Source organism: Carya illinoinensis, chromosome 2 (assembly GCF_018687715.1).
Source record: "Carya illinoinensis cultivar Pawnee chromosome 2, C.illinoinensisPawnee_v1, whole genome shotgun sequence".
NCBI classification, from domain to species: Eukaryota; Viridiplantae; Streptophyta; class Magnoliopsida; order Fagales; family Juglandaceae; genus Carya; species Carya illinoinensis.
In genome coordinates, this window is record NC_056753.1 from 8,674,023 (window position 1) to 8,695,402 (window position 21,380).

General features: G+C 35.8%; 1 protein-coding gene across 5 annotated transcripts; it reads right to left on the reverse strand.

The window, feature by feature from the left end:
* Positions 1 to 995: 995 nt before the first annotated feature.
* LOC122299972 (bifunctional fucokinase/fucose pyrophosphorylase) lies at positions 996 to 13,461 on the reverse strand. 5 transcript variants are annotated; one of them, XM_043110437.1, is made up of 7 exons: positions 12,929 to 13,461; positions 11,615 to 11,870; positions 10,878 to 11,242; positions 9,665 to 9,791; positions 8,530 to 9,555; positions 7,487 to 8,217; positions 996 to 1,588 (listed from the first exon to the last, which is right to left on the reverse strand). In XM_043110437.1, exons 1-7 carry the CDS (start codon positions 13,295 to 13,297, stop codon positions 1,190 to 1,192), a joined length of 3,273 nt encoding a protein of 1,090 aa, XP_042966371.1. In that variant the 5' UTR covers positions 13,298 to 13,461; the 3' UTR covers positions 996 to 1,189. The 5 variants fall into 5 exon arrangements, with proteins under 5 accessions (XP_042966371.1, XP_042966369.1, XP_042966370.1 ...); XM_043110435.1 differs by having other exon boundaries at positions 996 to 1,651; XM_043110436.1 differs by having other exon boundaries at positions 11,615 to 11,873.
* Between the last annotated feature and the right edge of the window lie 7,919 nt (positions 13,462 to 21,380).

Genomic DNA, 21,380 nt, shown 5'->3' on the forward strand with positions numbered 1-21,380 from the left:
AAACACTCTGATAATTTATTTTTTGGTGCATTTTCTTAGAGTTCTCCACTTCTACTACCTCCAGGTTCTCAATCGAGGAAAGTAGGAACATAATTTGATAGATAGAGTAGAAAACACTCAATTCTTGACAACACTCAAAGAAGACCGACCCAATGCATGAGGTCCACCTATCGACATAATTGGAGTGGGGTGAGGTGCATCTTGAAGATTTGTGGCCAAGGAATCCATTGGTGCCGCTCGTGTAATCGCAAAAGTGGCAAAATCGCGGCGGTAAGTGAAGCTCGCACGCGGCGTTAGCAGCACGTGAGCCTCACACACTGGTCAGATGGTGGCAGTTCTAGGCTATTTTCATAGATCGGTGGAGTTTTTTTTTTTTTTTTTCCTTCTGTAGCGTGAATCATCTTTAGGTGGCTGGAGGGCAATAGATAGAGCATTTTCCATACTAAAAGAGAAAAAAACCAAAGAAAAATAAGCAAAAAACAGTACCTTCAAGTAGGAGAGAAGGATAGGCGTAATATAAGTTGGGCCTTTTGGTTTTTTTAGTGAGAAGGAGGAGAGAGATTTTTTGAGGGAAGGGAGTTCTTATTTTTCAAATGGACATTTATTAATCTTCGTTGGACACCTATACAATGCAAGTCTCGCACCCCCCAACATCTATAAAATTCAGGTGAACTCTCACTGAAATGGCAACAGACCAGCAAGTACAAGCTGACTCTGAGAGGTAATATTAAGCGTTATTCTAGTCCTTACTACATAGAGCACTCTACTACCAAGGAGGAATACTTGCTAAGATTGCATTTAAGGTATTTGTGCAACATTTATCTCCCGCTGTGCATGATCTATGCACTCTACAATCGATTCCTTAGAATGTCGAGGATTAAAGGGAAAAAAAAACCAAAAGAGAGGGAAAACTTCACTCGACTCTTCATCGGCTAAAACCTGGATAACCAAGAAGTGAGGAGTAGATTCTTAAAAAAATTTCGACCAAAACAACATTTGAGACAAAGCATCAGCAGCTACACCGCTGAAATTTATTGAGCTTAAACTTTCATTCCGTAGCTTTCATCTGGTCTTCAGTTATACAGAATTTACATGAATGACACCACAACAATTTCTTAATCTCAAATAAAGAAAGGACAATTTCAGTATAAAAAATATAATATGCTACCTTTTCATAACCTCTTCACAATTAATATTGTAAAAATACCTTCCAATCATAGATTTTCACATCAAAACTCGAATCTGCCTCTAGCGATTGCCTCAGTTCCTTGGCACAGTCAGCATCCTTGGCTAGTAACAATGCAAAACCTCCACCACCAGCACCCACAAGCTTGTAGCCACTACAATACGGGTCAGCAAATGAAAAGAGCCTGTCGACAAATTTGTTGCTGCAGTGAGGATCAAGTTCCTGATGCAACCTCCAAGCCTCCAACATTATTTCACCCATCTCATTAATCTCACAGTTCATTAATGCTTCCCTCCCAATCTTTGCCAGTTCCGCAAGACGCTTGATACTGGATACAAGAAGGTTATCTCGTTGAAGATATCTGGTTACCACCTTGTGCAAAACTTGGTGTGCAAGTCGAACCTGCAAGACATTTGCAGCATATAATCCTGTTAACAAAACAAATCTGAAGCATGGACCACAAACCTGCAAGACATTTGCAGCATAATCCAGTTAACAAAAAAAATCTCAAACATGGACCTAGTCAAACCTGCAAGACATTCACAGCATATAATATAGCTAACAAAAAAAAAAAAAAAAAAAAATCTCACACATGTACCGAGTATAAATTTTTTTTTTAGAGAATTGTGACTTGAGCTTTTGTAATTTCTCAAAATCCACCTTGAAATATTGACAATTAATATATTTGGCAGGTATTATATATCAACATTAAAAAAGGAAAAAAAAAAAGGATGACAAACGTGCATTAACTACTTCCCACTCAAGTAAGGTGTATTAACAATCAGTTGCAGAAGCACTTATCAACAAAAAAAAAAAAAAAAAAAAAAAAAAAAAAAAAGAACAATCAGTCGCAGAAGCCTCCAAGCAAAAAACTCAAACCTCAATAAGTTTGGAACTTTCTTCAAAAACTTGTCTGCCCTTTCTTTCTTTATATTTTTGTCAATTCAAGTGAAAAAGAAGATTGAGATATAGTTATAGAAGTAATTGCCAAAAGAAACTATCAATGCTTTAAATGCACTTCATTCAGGCTCCAACCAGATCATGCCCTTATCTTGATTACTTGGCTAAGTGACAAAGAAAAGTTCAGTTCTGCAAACTTACCACTGGACTGGCTGCACAATAGCATGATGACCATTTGTGTCAAAGTCAGCCATACCACCACTGTCTGTTGCTGTAACTAGGGATCTTGATTTGCAAAGTTTTCTACACTCAGAAGATATTACAGCTGTTGCCGACCTAAAATAAGGATCCTGCAGGATATTATTGACCCTTGGGGACCTAAAAGTAGAGATCCTAATTGATAGTGTTGACCCATGATTGGACCTTGATTCATGTATCTTTCCAGGAAGAACGCTATTTAAGGGAATAGCTCTCATAATAAGGGCATCCAGAATATCCAGAAAATCTTGTCTTTTTTGACAACATGCTTTTGATCAAGGTAAACTGGCCACACTTACAAAAGTATACTTGATTCCATCCAGCCAACCGATGCTCCATCTTTTCAAGAATACCATCCCAAACTGGTTTGGCTTTGAAGGGTTAAGGAAGACCGAGATATGTTATAGGCAAGGAAGAAACCTTGCGTCAAAGAATACTCATTAAACTATCCACATTCTGAATATTACCTACAGGAGGAAATTCAGACTAAGCCAAATTAATTTTCAACCAGATACTGCTTCAAAACATATGACAGAGGTGATCTAGGTTTGCTTCACAAAAAAAATAAAAATAAAAAGGAAATAAAATAAAATAAAAAACTCTCATTCACTGTAGCAAACATCATTTTACTCAAGCCCTCCAACATTACGAAAAGAAGTAGAGACAATTCCCATGCCAAGCCACGAGAGCATTTGAAAACATGTGGAAGTACCATATACCAGCTCTGAAAACCGCAATGAGGCAACACAATTAACCATTCAGCAAAATCATCTCTCTCTAAAGCCAAACAATGTACAGAAAGAAACTCCAATTCACACTACACTATCCTATCTCAACTTCAGCTGAGACATTTGTTAATGATGAGGACCAAATCTAGAATTTGACTTCTTCTAACAAATGCATTTTGATTTTTAGAAATAACCTTCTCCAACATCACTTTCAACTTGTTTTCTAGAATGTTGGCAAGAACTTTGTAAACTCCACTCACAAGACAAATAAGTAAGAAATCCTTGATATCAACAGCCCCTGATTTCTTTGGAATAACCGCAACAAACATTGCATTAAAACTTTTTTCAAAATAGCCTTTAGCATGGAAATCATGGAAAAAATTCAGTCTTCTTTGACTACATCCCATCAAGCTTGGAATAATGCAATGAAGTAACCATCTGGGGCCAAGGTTTACCACCGTTCAATGCTTTCACTACTTCCAACACCCCACTCTCCTCCTGCAGTCTCACCAATATAATAGCCTTGGTTTCATATAGGGAATTGAAAGAAAGTTCATCCATCTTAGTCCTCCAGTTGAACTGCTCCATATACAGACTCTGATAGAAGCAGACAATATGATTGCTAATCTCAGGAAGACTGGAAGATGTTTTTTTTTCCACGTCAACGATGAAAGAATCAATATATAGTATTCTCCCTTCCACTCGAGTTAGCCACATAGTGGTAACTTTGTCTACTTGTCACTCGCTCTCTCAGCCACAAAGCTCACAAATTGTCTCCCCAAGTCACCTCTTCCATGAGACTTATCATCTCCAATTCATTCAAAGCCACACCCTTCCACGTTGTCCCTTCATCACCCAACGCTATATCTTCTTTGATACATCCAAACCCTGTAATTGTTCAAGATTCAGCCTTCTGTCTTTCAACACTGCTGAACACCTCTTTATTCAAACACTAAATAAGCTCTTAAGGATTTGAGTTTTTGCACCAGAATAAAACTTGGGGAGCCTTGAATACAATAAAATTGTTTCACCTTCTAGGCTAACAAAACCTTTTGATTTTAACAACCTATTCTCAAACTTAAATTACCATTTACCGCCTCGAAAGTCCTCACAACAATTTGTAAGAATAGGAAGATGATCTGAACAAAACCTCAAAAGCCTCTTTTTGGGATACTCCAACAACTTCTACCTCCCATCCAAAGAGATGAGAAATCTGTATATTCTAGACCAAGAAGGGGGTATCTTGATTGTTTGACCATGTAAAGTTACCAGCTCCCAAGTGGAAGATCAATGAGATTCTGCTCAAATAAAATATGAAAACTCCACCACAGATGGACAATAATGTGCATCACTTGATCTACCATTTAGAAGAGGTTGACACTGAAGTCTACCCCAATTCATCCTGTAAGACTCTTCCAGCAAAAATCTAAGCTTGGACCATAAAAACCAGCAAAAGCCCATGTAAAATGATCTTCTGCATTTCGAAATTCAAACCTCAGACCATAGAAACAGAAAAAGGCATACATGAAACAGGTTTATAACCAACATAATGGTGCTTGAAGATTTCCGTTGGAACTTGATACTACCAACTACACACAAGGCAGCCTGCCCACTCAAGAATATTAGCAGGTCATATTTATCTGTAGAACATATATTATAACATTGTGCACACAAAACCTCGAGCTTTCCTCCTCATCTTCTATACCTTTGTACATAATCTTTTTAATGACCCTTCTCCACCCCTTGCCACTGCACCTACGGTAAAGTTCAAACCAACTTTTGCGCATGAAAGGCATTGTCCACATGTCTCTAGATGGGCCACTTTGGAATCTCATTTCTACCCCTACCTCAAGCGCTGTTTGTAATGACCTGAGGAAAGCAAAAGCCACATCTAGGCTTATACTCCAAATGGACTGATCATTGATACAATTTCAAGTCCCTTGGAATCATTAAATTTTAAAAACTTATCCCTCCTAAGCAATATAGGTCCTATTTAACATCCTCCTATGCTCAATTTGGGGTATCACAGTCTTGTTCATAAGTCCCTAACGCCCTTCTATGGCCATTCAATTGTAACTTGTAGGTGTAATGTCCCACACTTTTGGCTAGGGATTGACCCTATAACATTTGTAATGATCCAAGGAAAGTCTATGCACATCTAAGCTTATACTCCAAAAGGACAGATCAATGTTAAAAAAATAAATAAATAATTCTAACGGAACCTCTCTCCCCTAAGTTATGTGGGATCCTATTCACTATCCTCTTATACATGATCCAAAGTATTAAATTGTAACACAAGCTCACTGCAAAGTCATCTCGTCCCTAGAATGCTCTAGATCAACATGGATGTTCTCTTAATGGTTATTTTTTTCCACCTAAATGTTCATTTACTACATTGTCCTCAGTTATATGCCTAGTTCTACTTATTAAAAAATAAATAAAATGAAAAAAATAAAAAATAAATAAAATAAAAAAAAGGTTTCTACACCTAGTTAAACCCATGCAAAAAACATGAGTATTGTAAGAGGAACAAAATGCTCCATGGGAAATCGTTCCTTGCCCATATTTCTAGTGCCCATTGGTTGTAAAGGGATGTATTTCTTATGTCAAGCAATAATCTGAAGGCTCCTTGGAACCTTATGAAGCAGAAGTTGTAACTCTTGGCAACCACCACGAATATGACCTTGACTATGGCGAGACATCTGCTAGGGCCAAAATGACAACAGATCATGCAATTCTAGCAGTACCTGCTTCACAGGCTTGCCCTCCCCATTAATTGGATATGAAAATGCATCCATCCATATATTGAGGCCTCAAAGAAGAGATTTGCACAGACCTTTCTCTTGGTGTATCAGACTCTTCCAATAATAATGTAGGTGAATTAAAAACAATCTTTCTGTGGGCTAAAACAAGCACCTCAGGCTTGGCCTTGGTTTGAAATTTTCCAACAAACATGTAAGCTTCAACTTTCCTAAGCCAATACAATTCTTCAATATTGCTTCACTGGAGTATTGTTGTCCTATCATCTATATGGATCATAGAATTATCACTGGCACTGATTCTGCTTTGATTGACCCAATTTCAAAGTCTTTGCATACCTCCTTTCATATGAACATATTGTTGGGTCTAGAATTGCACAGATCTACTGAAGACCTCATCCTAAATCAACACAAGCATGTTAAAGGCCTTTTTTTGGTGGCTCAATGATAATGTTCTACCCCTGCTGATACGCCTTCGGAGGTTAATGTTAAATATTGACAAGACAAAAACGAACATTTTCCCAATTCTACATTGTATCAAAAACTTTTTTGTACTCTGGTAAACTTCATTATTACTCAGCCTAGCATTTTGTATGCTTTCACCAAGTGTCTTGTTCCGGCATCTTCAAATATCTGCTGTTTGTCAAATCATTGGAAATCTTGTTCTCATGCACATGAATTACTACCAGATCTCTTAAGCTTGTTGGCTATAATGATGCCAACTGGGTTGAATGTTCAGATATTCACCATTATATGATTACTAGGTACATGTATCTCAGTTATACTTTAACTTCATGGAAAGAAGTAAGAAAAAACAAGAATGGTTCTCTAAATCTTCCAGAAAAGGTGTGGTGCAATGTCATCATTTTGCTCTGAAATTATCTGGTTGAATGGCTTGCTTTTTGTACTTAGATTTGCCCAACCCCTTCCCATTTATCTACATTCTGATAATACTTGATCATATATTTACCAAAGCTTGAACTCCACAAGGACGACACTTTTCATGAACAAATTGCTAGAGATTTGACATCAATTTGAGAAGGGTGCTAAAGTCAGCTTATAGGGATCTTGACTTGTAATGCTCTTTCTATGATTTGGGAAAAGATATTATAGTGATAGTATTCCTACAATAACAATATTAATTGACATGTTGACCCTATAATTGGAGACCTAAGAAAGAGATCCTAATGGATATTCTTGACCCATGATTGGGACCTAGATTGGTGTAATTTCCTTTGTAGAATTTTATTTAAAGGGGATATTTCCAGGATGGGGACATCGAGAATTTTCCGAACTCTCTTTTGTCTATATTTTGACATTGAGGGGTCAATCCAACATCTAACCGTAGTGGAAAGGAAAAACAAGCACTTGACAGGTGGATTGTAGAATCTTATAATGTTAGATCCATCTATTTATAGTCAAGTAAATGAAGACTAAGCCAATCTTGACATATAGTACTTAACCGAGCATATAAAAAGCAGGGCCGTAGTTGAAAAATACAGTTTATACAAAAAAAACTGTATATATATATATATATTTAAAAAAAACTCCTAACAAATATCTTTTACTTATTAAAAAAAAAAAAAAAGTTTATACAAAAAACTCCTTCGAAAGTCATATTTTGTGGAAATGAGATTTAAATGGAGAATACTTACTTGGCCAGTAAATATAACAAGCAAGCGTTGCTGCAATTCTAGAATCAACTGAGGAGAAGCTAGGAGGGGGATGACTTGAAGCCGCAATGGAATTCCAGGAAAACTTGCCGTAAATTTTATTCCAGGGTATAGACCTCCAATTTGATCTTGCCAGCCGCCTCCTGTTCCCATTAGCTGCTCTAATACCAAAACAAGTCTGGCAACATTTTCATTACTTTCATCTCCTTTAGTTATCTGGAGAAGTCCTTTCACAACAGCGGCAGCTAAGATGCTTGAAGTACCCAAACCACTTCCACGAGGGACATTGGCCCATGTCCTGATTAGCAAACCAATAGACTCAAGGCTGTTATCATGAACAATTCCAGTCACAAGCAATGCAGATTTGACGAGCCGAAATGGATCATTGCTGTCAAATGGAGTTGCAATAGAGGTAACATCTTCAATGTGTAACTGGTTTCCAGCATCATCACTAATCAATACTCCAGCTGTTTTTGTTGTCTCTATGATAGTGCCAATAGGAAGAGAACCTTCCAGATTTATTGCCATATTCAGAACACAACCAGCACGTTCTAAGCTCCATGGAGGGGTATCACTCCAACCCCCAACAAAATCTACACGAACAGGTAACTCAACTTTTACACTTCTAGGGTGGAAGAATCGATCAACACAGCCATCAAACTTGTTCTGATATGTTGAAGCAGACATCTTGCTAGGGGACTCCAAGAGATATTCTGTAGATCACAAAGTAAGATATGTAAATCACTGGATAAAAGAATCAAGAGTGTATATAATAGCTCCACAGACTATTCTAATAATAATAAACCTCTCTTGACAGGTAATCAAATATCAAAAGTACAAATATATTGGTATCTTAACGGAATGAAATAAATACTAATTGAGGAAGTAAACACAACTTTTACCATAGCTTATTGATTATTCAGTAATGTACTAATATTGCTCACTTTTGTTATTAACAGTTCATCCACATTACCTATCATTCAGTATAATTTCATATTATCTATGACATGGATATTTACTTCTACCTTTAAAACCATATTTTACTGCTGAAGCCGTTTCATCTGCAACTGCAGCCCATACCTTGTGCTCCAACTCACATGCTTTTGCTTCATCATTGCATGCTCGGAGCAGATCAACATGCACCTGGTATGCCCGACTCTTAGGAAGAATCTTAGAATTCTGCTCCTGAAGTTTGGGACACAGATCCAGAAAGTCCTTGCACATGTCAACTCCTGAAACATCATTTTGAAGAATCTCTTCACACAATTGAGATAAGTTACGTCCAAGCATGCCATAATTAATGCATGCCTTAGCAATTCCAGCTGCAAGATCGGCTTGATGATTACTAGAGCCTATACACATTTTTGTAAAGTCGATCGATTGATGCAACTCCTCCAAACTGACACGACGTGCATTTTTCCATAAGGGAAGCAGGTAGTTGGTTTTTTGGTCACTCAAGCCCGTCAACCATGTTGCCAATGTAAGCATTTCAAAGTAAGGAAGAATGGCAAATATGTTTGCATTCCATAAGCATTTGTCCTGCATAACTGTTGAGCTCCACAGGTCAGTTTCCTGAATTCCTAGATCATGCAAAACCTTCTTCCATGGTCTCCCACAAAAAGTCCCATCCCTAGAAAGTGAGTTTTTTGGGTTATCATGGAGACCACAATACACGATAACTCTTTCAATGCATCCTACTAGGGGAACTTCCCAAAGACAATGACGATCAGGAAGCATGAACCTAAATGAATCTTCCACTGTCTCTTCCACTGTCTTCCCATTGTCTCCTGGGACATTGATACCAACAACTATACATTGGGAACCAATTTGTACACCACTAAAAATGGATGAATCATATATAAGAGAATCTTCCCCAACTGACACCCCTGGTGCAATTTTGCTTGAAAGAACAACTGCAGATGCTGCTATGTCAGATACAGTTGTTGCTGGAATAGAACACAAGTGTCTTCGGCCAACAAGTCCAGAACTAGCCCCACTTAGATGATCCAAAACTTCACTTGAGGTTCCAAAATGTAAGAACAACAAATCAACTGCAGAAGAAAATAGAGAAAGATCAAAATCAATATAGCTATCATATCAATGGTGACAATGATGAGAACATTATTAAAAGTTAGAAACTTGCATCAATGTTTAACATACAAGCAAAATAGCTAAACATCTTAGTCTTTCCCAATCCGCTGACCAGTTCTTGACCCAAAGGGCGCTGTTGCAACCACTCATGTTTTGCAGGTACCCATGCTGCCACCAAATCTTCATATAAACTCATCTGCAGAAAATATAAAGAATATATATTAGAGTAAAAAATTGAACACTGCTTCAAATTATAAGCAATTACAGAACTTACAAAACTGAGTAAAGGATTTTACAATTAGAAGTTAGAAGTTATCCCAAAAAGTTGAAGAGATGATAGAATCATCCAGTTTGAAAGTTAACAAGACTCAGAAAATAAAATTTAGCTTTTGTAAGTCGAAAAGTAAAATAAAGGAAATGATAATGATTGATGACCAAGAGATGACTAGATATAGGTAAGATTCTGTTAGAAAAACCACCCAAAGGAGGGGAGAAAACTGGGGCCTTTCCCCATAAAATGAAAACAAAATGGCGAAGCATAATTGTGCTTTTGCAGTAAACTGTGTATAAAATAAGTGCAATTTTGGGAAAGCAGAGGTAGACAACACAATACAGATTTGGCTAGATGGTTTTGGCCTAGATTAATGAGGATAATTGACTTCAAAAGTAAGAAGCATTGTGAGCAATCACAGGCACTATCAATTTCCCCAACTAAAGCAGTTTTTAGAAACATTGAATGCCTTCAAACTTAGTTGTCTGAGACATATCTGCAGAATCTCTAAGGGAAAGAAACAGTACTGTAAAGATTGAAACAGAAGTCAATAACAATCGATGAAAAATGCAAAAACAGGTATCATATAGGAAGACAGAGGTGACAAAATAATCAAAACAGATATTAAATGGACTTAAAAAACAAGAGAAAGCATTAAACAATTTCAAACAACAGAGTTCCATTTTCCATAGGCATTTTTTCTTTCACTGCAACTAAAAAATCTGCAACTATAGTCTGTATGTTAACAATGAATTAAGGCATCTGGTTTACTTTTTGCACTTAAATGTAACTCATCATTATAGATCTCGGACAAGAATAGACATGCATCCTGTGAGCATTTAAATGTAGTCCCATAAAAAGAGACATCACAGGCAAACTTAAGCCAGCGTTTCCTTTTATCTTATGTTTTTCCTTTTCCCTGAGAAGATACAAACAATACAAGGGAAATGTAATTTTTTTTCTTCCTGGTAAAAGTATAAAATATTTGATGGATAAAACATCAGTGCTTGCCTCTTTTCTGCTCTTAAGAAGCTCCAAAATCAGTGGTTCACAGGAACATGAAAGCTTAACAAGCTCCACCCAGGCTTGACCTCTAGCAGCTATTATGCCAGTGTCAAGTAGTGTTCTACCATCATCTAGGATTGCGTTGTACTTGACAAGCTCCTGCATGCTGGGTTTTTGTAAAAGATTATCAACTAAACTGACTGAATAACTTTTGGCCATGATTTCCCTTTGAGATGCCACAATAACACCATGGTTAGAAGCAATATCTAGAGTGATTGGAACAGTTATGATGCAGGATGCATCCTCTGGAAGTATCATGGTGGAGGCATCAAAACAAGGAAGAACATCTCCCGTCATAATAAATAATCCACCTGCAAATATAAAATTTTATAAATATATTGGAGGTAAAGTTCAACGGCACTATAAAAGATGCTATTTTTTAAAGCAAATAACACTCCGAGCATGTAAACAATGTACTTTTTGGATACATAACACGCACATTCAATCAGCTTAGCAAGGATGAGACAAATTATAACATCAAATGTTATGATTAATCATTAATATGAAACTAATACTGACGAAACTATTCAATAATATATTTGTATTCTTGATCATATACATGCACATACACATATTATATAATGTTAAGGTTTGAATGCGTAGGAGAGTCAGGCTTAAGTAATAGAGTTTGTGGAAACAATAACACCAAGTTTGACTCAGATGTCAAAGACAGAACAAATAACCTTCATTTTTGAAGGCTTGTCTTGCACACGAAGCAATGGCAAGTACATGCTCAAAAAGCAGCGGAACTGGCCCGTCAGGGTCATCTGCTCCCATATATGGAAGCGGCAGGAAAACTTTTCCCATAGGATTTGCCCATGGTACCCTTTTAGAGTCACCTCCAGCATGAAGCAATAGTATATGCTTTTTGGCCAAGAAGCTAACCATTGGCATATGAGAGGCGTCGTTGTTTGTACTGTTATTGCCTGCGGTTGCCACCTGCTGATCATAAACATACTATTAAAGCCAGCAGCTGAAAAAAATTACCAAAATGGCAACCAAGATTCCTATGTTTTTCATTTCTCATTCCCTCGTACCCAAAAGAAAATTTTAGATTCTTATGTAATACAACAGCACAAAAGATAACCAGAAAAAAAAAAAAAAAGGATTTCCTTTAATTCCCAACACAGAAAACATAAGATAAACATCACATGCTTACACATTTTGGGTCCGTTTGACAACATAACTATTCTCAAGTATTCTCAGATATTCTCAAATATTACATTCTCAAACATCACTCAAACACAAACACTTTTCAATTTCAAATCTTCAACATTTTCATCTAATCCTTACAACTTTCCCAAACTCCTAAACAAAACACAAAAAACAAAAATATTACTTTTTCAAATTTCAAAATAAAAATAATACTAAAAAAATTATATTCAAACAAATTTTTAACTTTATAATATTTTTATTCAACTTTTTCTCTCTTCTTTCCCAAAATTCAATTAAAGATTTTAACTCAAACCATTTCACTACCATTCATAGATATATTGAGATATTCTAAGTGTCTAAACGGGCCCTTAAGCATCATTGTTTCTTCCTCAAAAATCATCATAAAAATTACTTAAGCATTTTGATTAATAATTTTATCACCTAAGTGTCCAAACGGGCCCTTAGTATTGACAGCTATATGATATTATGAACTACCACTACTTCACAGTTCCTTTTTCTCACCACGCTTACGTTACTAGCTCCTGATTTTTATTTCTTATTTTTCCTTTTACATTCCGGGAGTTTAAGATAAATGAATGTGAACTAAATTAAAAAATAAATGCACATTATGACAATGAAGCAATACAATCTCCCCTGAGCATTCATAGGCGCGCCCTTTACAAAACAACATCAAATGGATCCCAAAGAAAAACTGAAAAAATGGGGAAAAAATGAAATTTAAGTATTTCCTGGGGCATTTCAATATTAAACAAGTTATAAGAATAAAATCAGATCAATGGGAGCCAAAAAATGAACTATACTATAAATTTGAAGTGAATTACCTCCGGGTCAAGAGGGAGGCCGAGTTTGTGGTAATGCGCAGCAAGCGCGAGGATGGCGTGGAGAGTGGCCGCTCCAGAGCCGATCCGCTGGCCATCAGGGTCTGGCACGGCGAGGGTGATGGTTGAAGCGGAAATACGGCCAATGCGCTTGGCGCGGCTCAGCTGCCAATCGTAGAGTTGGGCTTGCTGAGGACTGGCGGCCGTGAGCACGATGGCATCCCAGGTGGGAACCCTATCGGAGTGTCTAACCGAAAGCCTCAAATGGTACCAGGATTTCCTGAGCACGGCGGCAAGGTCAGCCTTCCTCCGATTCGGCCTCTGTTTGGTCGTCGAGAATCGTTTGTCTGCTGAAGGGGTCTCCATCTCCATCAGTTTTTGTTATAAAGAAAGTGTGGGAAAATTGGAGAGCTTTTCTCTGCGTTGAGTCAATGAGTGAGAAATGAGGAAGAAATGGAAAACAGCGAAGAAAGAGCATAGCGTGGCTGAGTGAAGAAATGGTCCATGGATCTACCCAACTTTTTTTAACTGTCAAGTTCACAACAGTTCCAACGTAATCTGTATCGTTTGGCCTTATATAATTATATTATTATCCTAAATGTGGAAAGTAAGTTGTTTTTCAATTTTTTTTTTAAATTACATCTCATTTTCCTATTATTATGTTTATTATTATTATTGAAATGTTGTTTAGTACGTCGGACCTAAGTTATTGCAACTCGGGTGGGAATGTTTTTACCTCTAGTCATAAAGATAAAGATGGACTCAATAGTGGTTCGAAGAGTCCCTGATATCGAAGTCAATACTTTCTCTAAAAGAATTGTTAGAGAATCATAGAGTTTAAAGAGATTCATTCGTACCTAAAGCATGATTTTTATACGAGGTGTCAGGGGGACATTCTCATGCCTTGTGTCAGGAGTTGTGGTGTGCCCATATTTACCCTAGTTATTGTCTTTAACGTGGCATGGCGTCTAAATTGACACCAGTAATGCAGCATGGCTTTTAAAGTAATGTCTCAACCATTAGCGATCGATGCAGTTACTTCTTGTCTCTATCTTTAGAGGATTAAAAGTTGCTCGTACTTTCCATTCACTTGTTGGCATAGATCCTTTAATGCTAGTCATTACATGCAAGTGTCAGGATCAACATGTCCCGTCTATCCCCTTTGAGTTGGTTCCCAGGTGGTACATTCTTTTTCTGTTAACACAACTCGCGGGTTGGACCCCTTTGATGATCCCCTGTAAGAGGGTTGTGACGCCCCCAAATTCCGTTTGGGATCGGACGGACATTTGAAGCGTCGAGACATGCAACACAAGGTTACCTGCCCACGTTCATGACATATAAGATGCAATAATCCTAACATGCATCTAACATTATGCAATATTCGCAGCGGATAATTTTTTTCTTTAGCAATACTATGCACCAAACTGAAAATATCCCAATACTTAAAACATACTTCATACATAAAGATCCATTGAATAACTAAGATCACAACACTATTCCAAAATAGTTATGATCCAAAAGTACTGGAGATGCAACTCCATCGTACAAGTAGTAATTTAACTACTATATTAACATTAACGACGCACCGTCGTTCAGTCGACTGTGTCTAGTTGGTCAGCTCCTGATCCTCCTTCAGGTCCTGTAACAAGATCTACCATTCGGAAGGAATGGTAGTTGGGACTACCACAGTGAGATTTGATTACAAATCTCAGCAAGTTAACAAAAAACTTCCACACATGCTAATGATGCATGTATGACAGTAAAAGTATAAATGCATAATCAAATTCATAAGTAATTAAAGCATAACTTAGCGTACAACATAACATAATTGGCATAGCTTAAATTGAATCATGAACTGAACTTGACTTGACATGAACTTGATCTGAAACTTGACTTAGCATGAACTTGCTCTGAAACTTGAATTAACATGAAAAATACATACTCCACAGTTGTTGTGGCCCCATGTATTCTACGTGTAAATACATACTCCACAGTTGTTGTGGCCCTATATATTCTACACAAACTTGACTTAACATTGAAAATACATACTCCACAGTTGTTGTGGCCCTATGTATTCTATGTGTAAATACATACTCTATAGTTGTTGTGACCCCATGTATTCTACACATCACTATGCAGTTAAATACATACTCCACAGTTGTTGTGGCCCCATGTATTCTATATGTAAATACATACTCCACAGTTGTTGTGGCCCCATGTATTCTACATAAACTGAATGTACTCAAGATGAAACGTGACTGGAATATGAAAGGACTGAAAACCTGACGTAACATAACGTGACTTGAACATAATTTGAAATACATAACCAACTTGAGATAGTAACATTTCGTAACATGGCATAACATATAACAGACAACATATTTAACATGACATATTTGTAATGTATAGTAATACATGACAGAATATATTGTGTAACAGATAAAAATTGATGACAGAATAAATTCTGTATAATAGACAATTACATGATAACTTGGCATGGCATGACATATATGATAACATACATACATACACTGTAATTCTTTTACTTAGCACACATACACAGTAGACTGTTAGTAAGTTAAAAGCTAACTTACCTCGATCTCCGCGTTTCTTATAAAACTTCAAGTGCGATCACGAGGAACTGTAATTAGTGATTCTAAAAGTTAGAACTAAATCACTAATAATTTGAAATATGAAAAATACTAACTTCAAGAGTAAAATTTTCATTTTACTCTCTACATGTGGGAAATTGACCGTTTTACCCATAACTTAAGGATTTTGCATACTAACTTCAAAAGTTTCCAAAATTTACATTCTTCATGTAAATTTTGTCCTAAACTTAAATATCAACTCAGAAAAATTTAAAACAAAACACAACTATGAAGAACACACTATGGTCGAAACATCCATAGGCCATTTCCCTTTATTTTTGTTGCAATTCCTTCCAACTTCAAAACTCATGCTTAAACCAAAATTTTGCAACAAACATCTTCCAATCCTAAGTTCAAAACCATACTTAAAACAGCCATTTAGAAAAAGCTAATAATCAACACCAAACTTTTTTGTAAAAAGATCCAAGCACTTGAATTACAAGTTTTGACCTTAAATCAAAACATCTCCAAAAATTTCAAAAATCAAATCTTACTTTTAACATATTCATAATATCATCCTAACATCAACCATGCTTTAAATCATCAAACTAAAGTCACCAAAATCACAAAATAACATTTGGAGTTTTTGGTTTTACACTTAGTCCAAAAACAGAAACTTTTTCCTCAACTAGTTTTGATAAATCTCTTGATCTATGACTTATAAATATATGATCTTCAAACCAAACCATTACATGGTTTAAAAAGATGTCCTAAAAACATATACAAGCTTCTAATTCAAGATCACGTGGTTAGAAATTAACCAAAACATAAATTTAGCCAAGAATATCCACACTTTGGCTTATCTGAATATCTCTTTGCATAAAATTTCATATCTTTGAAACTAACATCAAATATCTTCAAAATAATAATATAACATGTATATAAGATGTTTACAATCCTCTAATAAAATTATCAAAGTCATTAGAATAGGTTTAGACCACCAAAGAGTTAAACTTTCTCAAAACAGAAACTGTTTTTCCTCTTCCAGTTTCTAAGTTTCTAAATCTAAGAAAATCTTTCATCAAAACCTTTAATCATGCAAAAATCCTCAACCAATAGTCATATATACATGTTAAAAATACTCCATAAAAATTTCGGACCAATATCTATCCATTAGCTTGGTCAAAAACTCCAAACTATAACATATTCTCCAGTTTATCTCCCAGAATGACCTTTCTATAGTTTACACAATATTTTACTGACCAAATGATCTTCAAATGGGGCAAATAAGATATACATGTAAACTAGACTAAAAAAGGAACAACTTATATGAAGGAGACTTTATGATAAAACACTTATAACAGCTTCGAAATTGGCGTGCAAAATACCTCCTAAAAGCTGTCCGAGAGAGAGTGTTTGATATTCTTTCAATGGAAAGTGTAAATGAAGATAATTTCGTGGGGAGAGGTGGCTGGAGATAATTATGGATGAGATATGGAAGAGATGAGGCTGGAGTTGAGAGTTGAGTGTAGTTTTCTCCTACCCAAAATATCTATAAAAGATTATCTCATAATATTCTATTCAATAGTATCTACAAAAATCAACTTAAGATATTTTTATCTAATAATATCTATAAAAATCAACTCAAAATATTTTTACCCAATAATATTCATGAAAATTACCTCAAGATATTTCTTTTTATCCAATAATATCTACAGTTTTGAACAGACGTTTTGTCCGAAAATATGAAAAAATGTTATTGCGCCATAAGACTTTAAATAACCCTCCGAGTCTAATGGCACAAACCATAATACATTTTGACACTTCTAACTATCTCCAATAATCAAAAGCACACTTCTGATACCATTGTAAATAATAACATTAACTATATAGTCAGACAAAAACCTATACGATTAATGGATTCGTGAAAACTTATGGGGTTTTCACGAGGTTCCTAAAGTTAATAGAAATTTCACAATTGAATTTCTAGCGGGCTGTTACAATCTCCCCTCCTAAAAAAAAAAAATTCGTCCTCGAAATCGAAGTAAGTAAGAAATAACAAGTTAAGAAATATGTGTTGCTTATCAACCTGGTGTCTATCCCGTATATATTTACATTTGAGATTATGTCATTCCTTAACTCTCTTATTTTAATCAACAATTATATTATACTTCTTTCCACAAGGTTGGCCAAGTTGTATCGACACACTCTCCAAACTTAAAATTTCAAGTAAATAATCTTCCGAAACTTTTCTTTAGAAAAACATAGGCGATATACTTTAAGTGTTCTTGTAAATACCAAAGTTAGTAGAGAATTCATCAAAATTAAGCCGTTATCCTCTCTCTCTCTGTTTTTTTTTTTAAATCGGTGGCCCTCTGTTTTAGACCAGACAACTCTGATGCGCATGATTTTTATAGGTCTTCTGTAGTTGTCAGGCGCTGCATAGCTATGACACTACTTTATTCTTCTGTAATTGTCAGGCACCGCAGCTATGATACTACATTGCTCTTGTCTCTTGTAGAGAAATGATTCACGAGAGATGATTCTTCATAATTTTCTCTATAAAAGAATTATTCAGTTCATCTTCTTTCTCATCTCATCTTCTTCACTTTTCTGAAATTAGTCTGCATTCTTACTCTGCAATCTCTTTCTGCTTACTCACTTTGCAATGGCTCAGCAATCTTCTCATTGCCAAAACATGAGGTATTCTGCACCTCGTTCACCAGTTGTTTATGCTTCTTCCGTAGGTGCTATAATGCAATCCAATAATGATCTGACTAATAAGTCAGATAATGAACTTATCTACGAGCTTGTGAGTCTCGGTACTCGATACTCATCAGCCATTGTCGCATATTCTCAGCGACTGCAATACAGGACTGGTGGGGTTGACAAACTCCATGAGAAAATTTCTATCCTTCAGAGGCTTCTTATGGAATCCAACATGAAGATAGAAGCAGTAAAGCGAGAGAACAGAGATTTAAAATCTTTGCTTAACTCTTCTTTTCGAGTGGCTACTCCTTTAGATAGGAGAGGCATGCAGATTTTTGAACAGTAAGAACGTTTAAAGATTGAGGTAAAGAGCCTCAAATTTCTGTAATTTTGCTTTATGATAATAAAATAATACTTCACAAATATTCATATTTGTGTTTCTATCTTCTGGTATATGTTTTATGTTTTCCATTTTATTTCTTTCAGGGATTTTCATATATATGACATGATCCAATGACTCATATAAATATGCATTTAATCATGCATATCCAAACTCTCAGTAATCTTCAAGTTAATAAAAACCTCAATGAGTTCTACTGGTCTAGGACTAACTTACTTCTTTATAATTGCAACAATCAGTCATCTCTCTAGGTGGTACTTCGATAACTGACCAGTTAATAACTTAAACTTGAGACTTTCTCTCTTATGATTGTCATAACTCTTTTATCCATCATAAGTTATCAATTATTCTAACTCTAAATGATTTGTTCCTAATGTTCACATAAATCCTCAAGACCAAGATTTTACTCTCCATATAATAGTCTTCAAAAGAAGATCGATCTATGTATCCATAAAGATAGTGCTTTGCCAGAAATCATTTACTGGCGGCGTGGTAATACTATTATCATAAATGAATCCTACTAAGGCTAAAGCTTCTCCTAATCAAATTACTCTTCCAAACACAATTTCTATCGTATTCTCAGAATCAAAACAATTCTCCAAATATGTGGAATACCATTCATCAATCCTACATATCCTTTTTCATATTACTAAAAGGTATTCTATATCTACATTGGTATGAACAATAATACTTCTAATGAAAATTGTTACTCTTACCACTAGGGTAACAATTTAGCTTCCAAGCTGAATTCTCAAGCACCACAATTAATAGAAACAATGACTCATTTGAATCAAACAATATACAATTTACCAATCCCAATGACTTGACCTACTCCAAAATAACAATAATGCAATACTACCACCAATTGCAATCAGATCAACGTTAACTATGTTTACCTCAACTAATTCTTCATCCATCGGGAAATTCTGATCCTCTTGATTGTTATCTCCCTTAGGATTCCGAGGTATTCTATCACGAGTCATGTGTCCCTTCTTGAAATACACGAGTATATGTATTAAAACCACATACTACCTTTCATACCTTAAGAAATTCAAGCCTACTGATGACTAAAATTTCAAGCCTAATGTTTGGTACATTTCCTAAGGACATGTGGATTTACTACCCAGAGACGTATTGCTCTGATACCACCCTGTGACGCCCTCAAATTCCGTTTGGGATCGGACGGACATTTGAAGCGTCGAGACATGCAACACAAGGTTACCTGCCCCCCGTTCATGACATATAAGATGCAATAATCCTAATATGCATCTAACATTATGCAATATTCGCAGCGGATAATTTTTTTCTTTAGCAATACTATGCACCAAACTGAAAATATCCCAATACTTAAAACATACTTCATACATAAAGATCCATTGAATAACTAAGATCACAGCACTATTCCAAAATAGTTATGATCCAAAAGTACTGGAGATGCAACTCCATCGTACAAGTAGTAATTTAACTACTATATTAACATTAACGCCGCACCGTCGTTCAGTCGACTGTGTCTAGTTGGTCAGCTCCTGATCCTCCTTCAGGTCCTGTAACAAGATCTACCATTCGGAGGGAATGGTAGTTGGGACTACCACAGTGAGATTTGATTACAAATCTCAGCAAGTTAACAAAAAACTTCCACACATGCTAATGATGCATGTATGACAGTAAAAGTATAAATGCATAATCAAATTCATAAGTAATTAAAGCATAACTTAGCGTACAACATAGCATAATTGACATAGCTTAAATTGAATCATGAACTGAACTTGACTTGACATGAACTTGATCTGAAACTTGACTTAGCATGAACTTGTTCTGAAACTTGAATTAACATGAAAAATACATACTCCACAGTTGTTGTGGCCCCATGTATTCTACACAAACTTGACTTAACATTGAGAATACATACTCCACAGTTGTTGTGGCCCTATGTATTCTATGTGTAAATACATACTCCACAGTTGTTGTGGCCCCATGTATTCTACACATCACTATGCAGTTAAATACATACTCCACAGTTGTTGTGGCCTCATGTATTCTACATAAACTTGACTTAACATGAAAAATACATACTCCACAGTTGTTGTGGCCCCATGTATTCTATATGTAAATACATACTCCACAGTTGTTGTGGCCCCATGTATTCTACATAAACTGAATGTACTCAAGATGAAACGTGACTGGAATATGAAAGGACTGAAAACCTGACGTAACATAACGTGACTTGAACATAATTTGAAATACATAACCAACTTGAGATAGTAACATTTCGTAACATGGCATAACATATAACAGACAACATATTTAACATGACATATTTGTAATGTATAGTAATACATGACAGAATATATTGTGTAACAGATAAAAATTGATGACAGAATAAATTCTGTATAATAGACAATTACATGATAACTTGGCATGGCATGACATATATGATAACATACATACATACACTGTAATTCTTTTACTTAGCACACATACACAGTAGACTGTTAGTAAGTTAAAAGCTAACTTACCTCGATCTCCGCGTTTCTTATAAAACTTCAAGTGCGATCACGAGGAACTGTAATTAGTGATTCTAAAAGTTAGAACTAAATCACTAATAATTTGAAATATGGAAAATACTAACTTAAAGAGTAAAATTTTCATTTTACTCTCTACATGTGGGAAATTGACCGTTTTACCCATAACTTAAGGATTTTGCATACTAACTTCAAAAGTTTCCAAAATTTACATTCTTCATGTAAATTTTGTC